Raw genomic sequence first — 14,142 nt, 5'->3', positions numbered from 1 at the left:
CACTAGGGAAATCTGATAAAATAACCAATGGACCGTAGCATTACAATTATTTTTCTGAGAGCAGTGATATGATTGGACGAGAAGCTTCCATCGTCCTCAGTACTTTCATTCCATGAATACATCAAGTCTGTGACTACAAAGGGTTTTACTGCGTTTACTAAGACACCTATGGGTATACCCTTCATATACATCTGTTTACATACATTACAGATATTGAATTTACCAAATTACATCCCCATTTATCATACATAATCTCTAGGGTTTCTGGAAGCACAGGCAGTAGTCTTGCTTTTACTGTCTGAGATGGAAGTTCTGCCATGCTGTTTTGTTGAAAGTGACATGGCGTTTTGTTAGCAGCTCTAAACAGAGTGGATGACTGGAAATCATCCACTAAAGCTAAGGGTACTGCCAACTGTAAAGTATTAACATCTTTGAGAGACACTTTGCTGTGTGTTAACATTTCAGTTTCTTCTCATCTCAATGCCTTTGAAGACTCATGACAATGAAATGAAATGGCTCATTTTCCAAGGCTGTCAGTGCAGAAAAACCAATGGTACATGTTTATTATGTATGTCCTAGTAACTATTTGCAATTTCTGGTATCTGCATATACTGTGTTACAATAAACTTGTAATTTGTGCTTAAACAGTATCATTACCTGGTAATTCAACCAAGAACATGACATTCAGCATGGTCTGAAAGCCATGGCCCAAGTGTCACCGCAAACCATGCTCCTTCAATCTGAATTTAAACACAGCTCCATGCAATCTAGAATCAAGCCATCATTTCCACGCTCTACAAAATCTAAGATTTCACCCTTTCACAACCATGGTTTGGCCCAAACCCATTGTTATCGATGGTGATTTTGGACCTGTTCACAGGCATTTGGGGGTGAACACATGAATGCATACGTGATCTGGCATCCATTTTGTCAATCAGCTGCTTGCATGTACCAAGAGAGATCAACATATTGTGGCAAGTGTTGAAAGGTGTAAATTCAATTTTGACACTTAGAGTCTGTGATACATTGGGAATGTTGTACTTACAGACACAGCAATGTGCAGCATACCAGCATGCATTTGTGACAGGGTATCTTCTCCTTTCCCTTGGGATTCTTACAGCAGCAACACCAGCAACAGAAGTAGATCAGGTAGAACATGAAGGAGAGGAACAGCCAGGCAATTGGTACGGCCGCCCATAATGTGATTGCCTGCAGGGAAAGAATTGACACAGAGAGGGGGGATTTATGTTAGTTGGGTGAATTGTTTTGGTTTTTTTTAAAAATACATGGATTTATAAATCAAACTATGAAAATGTACTATTGGTTTACAGATAACTTTTTGTTAGTGTCAGCAACACAAATACGTACCAGTTTACAGAACACACTGAGTAGAGTGAAAATATATTTAGAAATGACCTTTATGAAACTACACTTGGTTGACAAATAAGTTAAAAACTATCATACATTATGCGATGTATAGTTGAGGACAAATTAACTCATTTGTCATAAAAAAGCTTTTAAACCCTTAAAATAAACACATAAGACATTAATTGAATGATCATTTTATTTCAGAATTGGAGATGAGTGTAAAATATTAACAGTAAAACACACAGAATGAAAAGGCTAAGTATACTTCAAAAGTTATTACAAACATAGCACAGTGTCACTGTTTATCTTTTTGAGGTATAATGTTCACGAGAATTCTCAGCAAACACTAAGGAGATCTCCTTGCAAAGACAAGACAAGCCTTTTTAGGGTCAGGCATTAAGACTGATAAATGTCCCCCACTCTCTGCTACTTGAGAGATGAATTCGCCGGGACAGCATTATTACATGCGCATATGCACTACTTGAAATGTGACATATTAAGCGCATCCTCGAATCAATTTGTATAGGCATGTTGCCAAGGCAACAAGATGACAAACGCGAGAAGGCTACTTCGAGGAAAATCCAAATCTGATATCTTGAGCAAGCATGCCAGTTCTGCAACCTTTAATGATAACAATACTGAATACCGATAATTACATTTATTTTCTTTATTTCAGAAAAAAGCTCTGAGCTATTCAGTAAACTGTCACAGACACAAACATAGAAAACTCTACCTCCTTACCTCTACCTCGATTACCTGTAATAAGCCTCAGGCGTAGACGTACATGTAAGAGTATGTTTAAGTCAAATGAAAGATTTTGATCAAAGCTGGTACATATACCTTGCTGAAACCAACATGCAACCATAAAAGAACCCTGAGCATCATCACTGCAGTGACTTTTGAATGGTACTTTGTGACCTATGAATGACCTCTGATCAGGTCAATCTTGCCAGTAGTAATGTACTTTTCATCTGTCATTCAACAATTTTGTTTTCATCCCGTCCTATCCAAGTCAAACGCACAGTTCTTATGTACAGATTTCACATTTTTTGAAAATTATCACTGTTCCCTAAATTGATAGCAGTAAATGAGTGCAGCTTGCACTATATGGTGATTCCAGATCATAGGACAGCTGTTTCTGTATAATAATAATTTAAATTTCATGACAACTCAAAGACTAGGCAATTTTATTCAAGAAAATTCCCCCTAAAGAATTAGGGGAATCAAGAATTGAAGACAGAAAAAAAATGAATCACCAGCCCTTAAATTACAATATATTCTGTACTATTTTATTTATTTGTATGGATGTTAACATCTATCCATTTTTACATGATCATTGATTGACATTATGAAAAGGAAGTACAAATATTAAGCATTACCAGGTAAAGATCACAACGAATTTGAAAACCCTAGATTTCAATGTTATATAGGAGACAACTTGGAAACTATATTGTAAATTGACAATAGAAAAATACATGTACATGTACTGATGCTGTATTTAATGACTCAAAAGATACAGAAATATATTTTCAATGGTGAATCGTGAGACTAAGTAAATGTTCAATTCAACAGTCACGGCAAAGGCTGCCTGTATGAATTGAGTACAGGGTGGCAATGAATCATGTTCTGCCAGCGTTACTATTCAATTTTCATTCACAGTGGTCGAAATCATTGAAACGGATGAAGATTTCCACAGGCTCTATCACAATAAAGAGCAGAATTGATTCCTCTGAAATACCTCCTAATACTCATAATTGGCAATGTAATATTGATCCGCTTCCATCCACTCCATGCATCCTTTCACACGGTCCTAGTTTCAAAAATTGATTTTTTTTATCATTGATGATGCGATGTTAAAACCTCATTCCTGATATAGGCCTACAGAGAAATGATGCTGATGATATTTTCAATCATGACAACGCTGGATGCAGTAATGAAAGGAGATGGTGGTAATTCCCATCGTGATCACTACAAAACACTACACAGGCGCATTTATTTCCTTCAATAATCGGAGATTACATTCATCAGAACATGTTCAGCCAGCAGCACTCGAAATTTGCAAGCCAACAGAAATTTTGGGTGAATTGCCAATTCCCCGATTTTCCATATTTCCGAATTTGACCAATTTTGATACACAGTAGCTAGAACCTTATCTCATGGCACGTGTCTTACAGAAGATAGACAACACACAAATTTCCCGATTCATTGTTCCATTGTTCCAGTGTCTTTCCTGTTTCGGTTTAGAACACCAATTTTAACTTATGACTACACCGAAACCTGCAACTCTCTCTACTAGTGTATTCAATCAGTATCATTGGATCAGAAATGTGTGTATGCACAATGCTCATTACAGGTCAAAGGGTATACATGTCAAAGGTTTGAAACGGTCAACATCTATTTTTGAAGTCCTTGTCAGATTTGAATTCAAATTTATAGTACTAGGGCCAGACCTACTTTTGACAAGTAAATTTGTTTCTGGCTTGTCCGGACGAAAAAAGGAAAACAGCAGATGTGATTGTTTTGTTTGTTTAGTGAAGTTCATCATAATATTCTTACAATTTACATGTATTTTCAAATTTTGGAAATCAAAGCAGGAATGAAATGTTTCAAAGAGAAATATCAACCTTGGTGATGGAAACATTTTGAGTATTTATTCAAGGACTTGAATTGGCAGTATGCATTGTAACTTGACTGCATCAGGGAAACAGTTCATATGTGGTAGGTAAATTAAACACTGCAAAATGCTATACAGAAAACTGTCGCACAGAAATATGTGTGTCACTATGCAGTTCAAGTATATGCAAGTAAATATGGGATAATTTATAGCAGGACTGGTCAGTGTTGAGCCACTTGCAAAGAGGTTGGTATTTAGAAAACACTTGTATAATGAACAAGTTTGAATATGTATAATGAACAGTAACTGTTGGGCATGTCACCTACACATTCTTTATGAAACAAAGCAATGCTGACTCAAAATCACAAAATTTCACTAATAAATACTTGATTTTTCCATCATGAACCAAACATTGGCTTGTTCCAAAACTTACAAAGTGGCAAATCAAATTTCCGTATGAATGAACTCAATACTCATAATTTCCTCTGTATGAAAGACCGTACAAAACACTGAAGGTGATGCCCAGACGTAAACGAGAAATTATTCAAAAGGCATTAAAACATGAAGAGAGATAGCTGAACCTTTTGACAGATAATATCATTAACCATTAGATATATCTGACAGTCACCATTGGCATGACTACCAAAGAGATCCATATGGAAAACTCCAGATAAATATTAAACAGTAACTTGTCAATATATAGAAACACCCATTATGCATATTGTAACCTTCAAAAGTTACAAATGTGAGTGCTTTGATGGTCTGCCCCATACGGTCCACCTAAAATTAAAATTCAAAGCACACCATCTTTGCACCGACATTTCCCAGTATGCAAATTGTATGCAAAACAGCGAGCATTCATCGGGAAAAGAGACTAGCACCAACTTACACCAGACCTGTCGGGTTAAGTGGCAGTTAGAAGGATGAGAAAGTAGGATGCAGTCAGATGACGTACACTAGGCTGCCCTCTCCCATCCCATGATAATACATGTTTGGACCAAAATACACAGTGTCAGCAGATAAATCAAACTCTTCTTGTTTGAAGACTGCTGCGCTACCTACAGTCTTGTCCTCCGCCTGCATAAAATACAACACAACTGTTCTGTATCAAGCTGTTTATGGCAGAAACAAACGGTACCATAGACCTCTCATACTTTTCTGAAGTGGTCCCTTGAAATCAGGTTGGGCTTGTGTTGTTGAACTGGGCACAGATTGTTTTAAGACTTGAACCGTACCGAAAAACTGTCATGTCACCATAAAAAGTTGTTTACACAAGAACACAATGTCGGGGTGATTTTCAACTTTTGATGATTTCAACAACCTTTAGTAATATGTGGGGTATTAACGTGTATCTTTGACATTTAAATTCAACATGTACATTGACAATATTGCAAATCATCATGCATATCCCACAGCTGTACCTACCCGTACATGCTGCGACGAAATACATCAGGCGCGAATATGTAAATGAAATTATCACATTTAAAACTAGTCTCCTACACGTAGACGTACATAGGTCAGAGAATTGTTTGATAAGTATCTTAAATAAGCCGTATCAACTGATAAACTGTCCACTTACATCAGTATGGTTCACTGAATGAGCAAAGGCACAAATTACATCTGACAATAATGCGTGCGGGAGTTGAATGCTGGAGGAAATTTAGAAACTCAAAGATAGCCGGTACATATATAATATCTGTAATAAGAAGTGACACAAAAAATCACCAATTGGAATGCAAAGAAGGACATATCAAATGTATACTCATATCCTTTGATTTAAGGATTTATTTTTATAATTTCACGAAAACGTGGTGTACATTTTCATTAAAGATATCCATGCTAAGTACTGCATACATGAAGATTATGAACTGCTCAGATCTTTCATCCAAAATGTGCCACTTTTTGAAGGGTGGAAAAAAAAAAGGAGGAGGGTAGTGTAAGGAATGTGATCATCAATAACATAAATATTTCTACATGGCAGCGATGTATCTCCATCTAGATGTTTGAAATTTCCCCTCCAATGTGTAACATGTATTTATAGCAATTTTCAATTCGAAAGTCAATCAACATCCCAGTGTATCATATCATACAGCGTTTGATTTGTGCTGACATCCAGCACATGGGAGGGCAATAAGTTAATAATACACATAATTGTGTTGCTAAAAATATTGACCTCTGACCTGAGAGCTTTGTGAGGATTCCGCAGAGAAAAAATGTCATTTCCGACTGGCTCTACACATATCTTAGTCGCATCGTCACCCGACACATTTTTTTCAGCAAATGAAAAATGATGTCATTCATTTCCATAGGTTATCTATTCTATCTGAGCCGTACATGTCAGGGCTGTTCAGAGAGACGACTTGTCTAATGCAATTGAAGATGCTTTTTTTTATGAAATTTGTTAATCTGTTCAGGCAGCTAACATTGGCAAGAGCTGGAGATCTCTGCCACAGGTTTCAGGCAATATTGTTAACCTTAATTTCATAACTTTTATCCATTTATTTGTTTACTGTTCACCTGTCTCCTTTGATAAAACGATTCAATTGTATTTAATTAAATTGTGCATACAGACAGGAAGACAGCATACCAGCACATGTGTACCAATGCGGAGGCCAAGCATTAGAAATTCCTAAAGCATTAATTTTTCATGATACTTCTACGATCAAATTTTCAAAATGGTTTCAAATTCAGGTGGTTAATCTGTCAGAGCACAGTTGCATATGTAGAATGTTAGTTCAGAACTCTCGCCTCTACATTATTGTCCATTTTACTGAAAATTTATAAGAATACACTTTACATTCCAGGTTCACTTCTTATTTTCCTTTCCGTCAATTCACAACAGCTACAACAATGATAAGCACATTGTGTATTTTGCAGTATTTATTGTTCTGTTTGTGAAATACAATTTCTTCTTCTACTCTAAATAATCACCCTGCAATCTCTGGTGTTCAACTTGTCAACAGAACCTGTATGTAACATCTAACGTCATTCTGGAATAGTGATTCTCAGTACGGACTACAATTTATTTTGTCAACAACACAACTTTCCATATTGTGCACTCTGTGTTGTGTCTGGACAGAACCTCCTACTTCTACTTCACCATACTTTAGAGACAAGAAAAAGAAAACATAATTGTTTTCTGGAGCAAAAATAATGAAAATATTAATCAAAAAGGTACAGCTATTGTCCCTTTGAGAATGACGCACAATCAGTATGATCAACAGCACTGAAGGCATTTCCTTTTATGCCAACAAGAATTACACAGCCACGCAAGTTTGTCAATCACAAACTATGCAGAGATATAGACTCTTCTAAATTGACATTTCTTGCTTGTTATGCCACAAAGAAACCTGCCAGGAACACCTGATCCTCCAAAAACCACTTTCTCTCTCTCTTTGTTCAAGTAGCAGCTACGAGAGTCAGTAGTCCGTGATGAATACACAGAACTCTTTGCCTAGCAAACACAAACTGTATATTTTACTCTGAATATTCCGTACACACAACTATTGTTGGCTTGCCGGCAAATTGATTCTGATTGTACTGGTATGTGTCGTGCTGAGAGATAGCCCTGCTAATATTTGCACCACACTCAAGGCATAGTTTACAGACTGGCAACTAATTTGTATGGCTTCGCTTCACTGAGATATCGGCCTTGCAACACAAGCATTGATTCACATTTTTCCAAGAGTCTGCCGATATATCTTCAGAGGCGTAGTAAGAGGTGGGAAAATACACCTTTCACAGATCTAAAATTTATGAATAGAACTTTTGCTTTGATGCTTACGAACCGAGAGTCTGCTGTGCGCTGTAAAAAGATCAAACGATGGCCCACAAGTAGTAAATGTCAACCATCTAGAATTTTACAATTATTTTATGTTTACACAAACTGCGACGTTAAATTTAATGACACGTCAAGCCCTTACCTGCAAGTATCGTCCTCTCTCAAACAGACTACACTAAATTTTTTATCTGTGCACTGGAATAACAACTGATCCGTTGTTAGAAAAACAATGACACCGATATCACAAACTGTTTATTTGTCTGATAAATTTTATGTTCATGTGTACATAATTTGTATATACTTGCTATCTGATCCAGACACATAAAATTAGATGATGTGTTATATATGTAAATGCAAAGGGATGTGGACTTGGCAAATTCTAGTCTAAGATCCCACTGCTGTTTTCAAGGCACTGTGAACCCTCAAAAAGCTTTTCAAGAAGCCTAAAAAGTAACATAAAGTTTGTACTGTACACCAGGTACACACATATAGCATTACTATATCCAGTTGTTTGAAAAATATCTTTTCATCCCCAATATTGGTATAACCCTATTGATTTCCATGGCAAAGTTGGACCCCGCGGAGGTTAGTGGGGGTGGACAGGGTGAAATCTGTATTCTGTATTAGGATGAGTAGAGGAATGTGTATTCTGATGGCTGTGTGATGATAATAACATGTTCCAGTTCTGATCAAACATGCCATTGTGCAATATGTGACAATATCAGCATTCTGCAACATCTGAGAGTATCAAATCTGACTACAGACACACCGAGTTTCAGTGCCGACCCTGGAACAAAGAGGACTGGCTGGTCAAAGGTGTTTACGGAAAACATATATCATTTCTTGATCAAGGCTCCTCGTAAAACACACACAAAGGTTTCCTCGCTGTAAATAGTCCCAGACATTTGCCTACACAAGTTGGATAATCACAGGATTTCACCAGTAATTGAGAAGCTACTGTAAGGATTTTGAAAGAGGATATGGACAGTCGACATTTCACACATTTTTGTGGTTTCTTTTCAATATCACACTGGGTTTAAAACACAGAGCAGACTTTACCAGGACATTTTAAAGGGACCATAAACAATGTGCTTTTCCTCCATTTTGTAGCATCTTGGCTGGCAGGCATAAACAGAATACACAAAGGGGAGGGGGTTTTAAATTCTCTCATGAAACTCAGGATTCATTCACAAAATCCTGAGATGCGCAAACAATCCTTTGGAACACTTTCATCCTGGGTCAATGCGGCTAGGCCTATACAAAACAGTGAAAACAAACAGGTTTCAACCAAAGTACTGTAGCATGGCAAAGAGGTATCTGCCAAAAATAAAAGTTTTATAATAAGCGAATTTTCATCTGTCCTTATTCTGAAGTACAACCATTACAGTAACTTTGAAATTCGGAGAAACTATCACAGCATACATGTAGAAAGACACGTTTAAAATCGATCTCTGATGAATTTCATGTTTCCATATGTGTACCGGAATGATTTGACATCAAACTATGAGAATGTTTCTCATGATAATGTCAATTTGGCCGGTGGAGACGTGTCTGGCTGGAAAAAGAATGTGCCAATATCAATAGGAAGCCAGCTTTCCATTGGCATGTTTTAATCTGGCTGGCCTACAACACATGCATGGCATGCATTTGTATGGATTCACAGGGGACAGACTGGCAACATGCATGATTTCATTTACATAATGATACATTCACAGCACTGACTCCGTTGACTGAGCCATGCAAAGATAAGGCTTCGGCTACATCGGCACCTTCAGCATCATGAAAATATGACAGAGTCACCTCTAAGCATTTACATATTATCCATCACAATTTTGTTTGAAACGCTGCATTTCTTTTCTGAGCTACAAACTTCAGACAAACCGCTAGTGATATTGTTTGGGGACATTCTGTTGTAATGTGTGTTAGGCCAAAGTAATTAAATTCTTTGTTTTGCGTCCACTCAAAATGGGAAAAGGTACGCGTCTAAGCGGCTGAAAAACACACACAAGAAAATTAACACAATGTAATTTGATTGCAGCAAATGAAAAATTGTAACAAAATTTTAGTTCAGAAAAGCTAAGCGGTTATGTCCTAAAATTTCCTATTCAAATACACTGTGTGTGTTTTTCATGAAAACCTTAAAAACCTAAGCGGGTTGGGACGCAAAACAAAGAATTTAATTACTTTGGCCTTATTGTGATGTTACTCACACAGCCACTATCTACCAAGGTTACAAATGAAATTGACTGAGCCTGTGAAATTGATGTGTATTTCGAGTGAACCTCTGGACAGTGGAAGTGCACTGCTTGTGGCGGAAGAGTTTTCAAAGCTGTATAAAAGAAACAGACATCAACCGATTGGTTTTCCACAAAATTACATATACGTGAATGTACATGTATGTATCCCAGATATAGTTACTTAGTACATAGATGTGTAAATTAGCATGCCTGTATCAGTTATATGTATAATTACTACATGTTACTGACAGAACACAAATTTGTCTTGAATTTTCAGAAATACAACAGAAGAACAGCATCTATTGATCAATATAGATCACTTTTAATCACGGTATACCAAATATTTCATTTTCAGTGCCACAACAGTTAAAATGTCCTCCGCAAATTAATGAATCACAAAATGCAACATTCCAAAGTTGTCCTCGTCGTATTTACTGCCGTGGTGATCGATGAATAGGCAGATTTTGCCTTGACTTGTCGGTGACCCAACCAGAACACTTTAGAAAATCATTTTATTTCAAAACTTTTATGGAGCAGTATAAAAAACAAAGAAGTCCATTAAAGGATCACTTAAATCCAGATATATTGATTTTGTCATGTAACAGCGACTTTGAATCGGCCATAATAATATTCATTACAGTTTGCTCCAGCAATAAAGCCTTGATATCCATTATCTGTGTGAATGTAATGAGAGATCTGTCTCTTAATTCATGTCCTTGTCAGTCTGTCTGCCTTTCATGAATTCAATCATTCCTAATGCAGGACATCAGCTGGATAGAAGTGGTCAAACTTCACATCATGATCTTGTAGTTCTCTATTTTACGATTATTTTTATGTGTAGAAGAACTGCAAAATCAAATTTAAAGTGTATGTCCCGCATAAATTCAAAGTTAATTTTGCTTAAAAATGAGCCATGCTATATGATTTTGCCACCCCTACTTTATCAAATAAATGCATCACCCCAATGAAACGACGCGGTTAAATATTATTAAAGTGCAATATGTTGTGCGACTTTGAAGTTAGCTGCCATTCGGGTCGTTTCGGAATTCGCGGGCATTGCCACCGGAAATGACGTAACTAATAGAATGTACGAGTGAGTGTGTTCACCTCGGCCATAGCGAATGCTTACCGCTGTGGCTTCAACATGGTGAGGAGTTACGCCTTTGGTGGCTGAAGTAACTGCAGCCATTGTCAGTTTATTGCATTTTAGGATGATATATTTGCCGCATTTGACAAAATTACAAGAAAGGGTCGGAAAAGAGGCATTCAGACAAGCGTTTTCTGCGGTGCACATTTTCGAGTGCCGTGACTTAGAATAAACACGGTTCGGAAGCCAGATGTACGGTAAGATAGACTTTAATTCCTGGAGTTACTACATCGATTATGTAATCGCAATGCCGTACCAGTACGACCATTGTCACCAGAAAGCTTCGCGTGTATCATCATCAACTGTGGACAAGAGCGAGAACAGCAGCAAGACTGCGACAGGTTGCCCAAAACATGTCAAGGATGCGGGGGCCGCCGAGAAGTATGGCCGTGTTTACATCCCCAAGACTGATCGGCCGATTCAGATGCTTTACGAAAGTGATTGTAAATAAATAAATGAATACAAGTACTAGATCTCATGCATGTGTGACTCTATAATTAGTAACGTTAGGAGATATCTAATTTTATATTCCTAAAAAGTTTACGTATTGATTGACTGACTCTTTGCGAGACTGAACGATAGGTTGTGTAAAATACAGCACGGCGCTGCCAGTAAAGTGACACAGCGTGTAGCGAAGAAGTTTATACTATTGACGAAGCAGTCGCGTTGTCGTCATCTGTTCCCTTCTGCTCGACTAAGTCTCCCCTAAAATATTTTAGCTTCTTTGAGAATTTTGCAGTCATGAAACAATGAACGTTGTGCTTTATATCGCTGACACTTCATCAAGAAAAACCTGCGGAAGCGCAGCTGATCACTCCGTCAGAAATGGCCAGCTGAGCCGCCCGGCCTCGGGTGCCAGTGTGCCCGATATTTACATCATGTCAATGATGTAAATGATTTACATCATTTTTCTCTTCCCGAGAATTTGGCTAGACATGTCTTTACGGTCACATATTTTTAAAAGTGCCAATGTTCATGTGAGGTTTTATAACGCCAAACTGAAGATTTTGCGGCGAGAATACTACCTTTGGTGTTTATGCTAACATGACCCTCGACCTGTTCCACTTCCAGCTGTTGATAGGAAAGATGTGTGTTATGAACGGTGGACAATTTTCAACTTGATCTCTACTACATTTATCTACAAGCGTCATGGCGTAATTCTAATTTTTATATACATATTTTGAACGAGGCAATTTGTGTTGAGAAGTAATAATAAGGTGGGATGGCAACTCCAGACTTATATTTATATTTTGGTTAGCTTGTGGTTGTGTGTACAGTAGTGCACTGGTGTGTTTGACTGTGGTCACGGTGGGCTTGTCACTGACGCGACGGTCAACAAGAGTTCCGCTCTTGTTCTCGTTTAAGTTAAGGTTCCGACTGTTAAAATTGCAGGCCTGTAAAATTGCAGGCCTGTAAATTCTGAACAGCTTTGTCATATCTTCCGTGAAGATGACATTCTCAGTTGCGCCGCTTTCACTCATGAAATTATCACTATCTCCATAGTCAATGCACGAAGTCAACACCACCCGTTCCATTAGTGACGTCACAGCTACTTACGCCAAAACGGGGCGAGCTCGGCAATTTCCGGAAAATGTCGCCATGATGGAAATCGAAAGTGCAACTTTTCCCGTGTTTTCGTCGAAATAACATAATACAACCGTCTAAAAACCGCTCAAATAAGCTTCAGTTTGTGTTAAATGTTTGTTTTATTAATACCAATTTCATTGACAACCAGAACTAGAGTATACGCCCCAAGTCAAACGAAAAAGTCTCAAAATGTGGCAGGACTCACACTTTAAGGACACGCTCGTGTTCAAATAAAAGCTTGCGTCACTGGAAGAGTAGTTTCTTTGTCTACAACACAGCCTGGTATATGGTGATAACACTACAAGCTCCAACAGAACTATCGAGCAATGTATACATTTCCTTGTACAATTTTAGAGAGTCACTCTGACTGTAAAGTTATCTCTGTCAATAGTGTACGATTGTCCTTTTATACACCAAAGAAAGAGTACTAACAATTTTATCTGTGAGATGTTGAACACTTCACTTGTACGAAGTGATACTGGCCAATCTGATTAAAATCAGATGTAGAGTACGGCGACGTCTCTGTACTTGCGCGGTTTTCTCTTGCTGTCGCCTCTCGCGACCTTCTATGGGAGTTGGTCAGATGTAGTGAGAGGCGACAGCAAGAGAAAACCGCGCAAGTACAGAGACGTCGCCGTACTCTACATCTGATTTTAATCAGATTGTGATACTGGCATGAGTCAGTAACTTCCCCTGATGGGTGGAATATCACACTGATACATACAAACGGTTGCTGGTTGAACTGGATACTACGCGAAACTATTAGAAGTGCGACTGCAATGGACAACAATGTATTGTATGTCAGATACTGACACCAGACCAGATGAGGAACATTGGTAACCACAACACACTGAGAATGGTTTCATTCACACAATTGTTCAACACTCCAGTATAAGCCTATCAGCCTTGTACACATATGAACGTACACAATTATAGCACAAAATATCAGTAGCAAAGGCATTTTTGTTCCTATTCTAATACTCGAACCAGGAACTGTTCTTTTACGAACACAACTTTCTTTCCTTAAGAAAACCATCTTCATAATACTATTGAAACAACTTTCACTCGTTAAATCCTGCCTTTGTAAAATATGCCCTTGTTTTAAACTCAAAATTATGTAGTTTTGAATATGAAATGAGGGCTGTATACAAGAAACTATGCCTATATCCTGTTTTGAATGCCCTGTGACCTCTGTCGTAAATAAGAAAAGGTAATCACTTTGTGCCTTGTCTCTACTAATCCTTTACTAGTAATTAATCCTAATCCCGCCAGACAGTATCACATCCCAATCTGCAAAGTCAGAAAAAAGCTGTAATGAGCCAAATCTATGTGTATTTCACCTACATGTACATGTACATGTACATGGTAGCAGGTTTGGTCACTTAAAATCATATTTACAGCATCTAGG

The 14,142-nt window shown here is 37.8% G+C and overlaps 1 protein-coding gene across 5 annotated transcripts in view; it reads right to left on the bottom strand.

Annotated features, from left to right (window-relative positions):
• Positions 1–14,142, bottom strand: part of LOC139151799 (protein tweety homolog 2-like) — a 74,418-nt gene that overhangs the window by 37,801 nt on the left and 22,475 nt on the right. For all 5 annotated transcript variants that reach the window (XM_070724794.1, XM_070724792.1, XM_070724793.1 and 2 more), the window contains one exon: positions 1,046–1,209. In XM_070724794.1, the coding sequence (XP_070580895.1) occupies positions 1,046–1,209 (164 nt within the window). The remainder of the gene's footprint in view (positions 1–1,045; positions 1,210–14,142) is intronic.

The sequence above is a fragment of the Ptychodera flava genome, chromosome 15, assembly GCF_041260155.1.
Source record: "Ptychodera flava strain L36383 chromosome 15, AS_Pfla_20210202, whole genome shotgun sequence".
NCBI classification, from domain to species: domain Eukaryota; kingdom Metazoa; phylum Hemichordata; class Enteropneusta; family Ptychoderidae; genus Ptychodera; species Ptychodera flava.
Note: the sequence above shows the minus strand (reverse complement) of the source record. Positions and strands in the feature narration are given on the sequence as shown.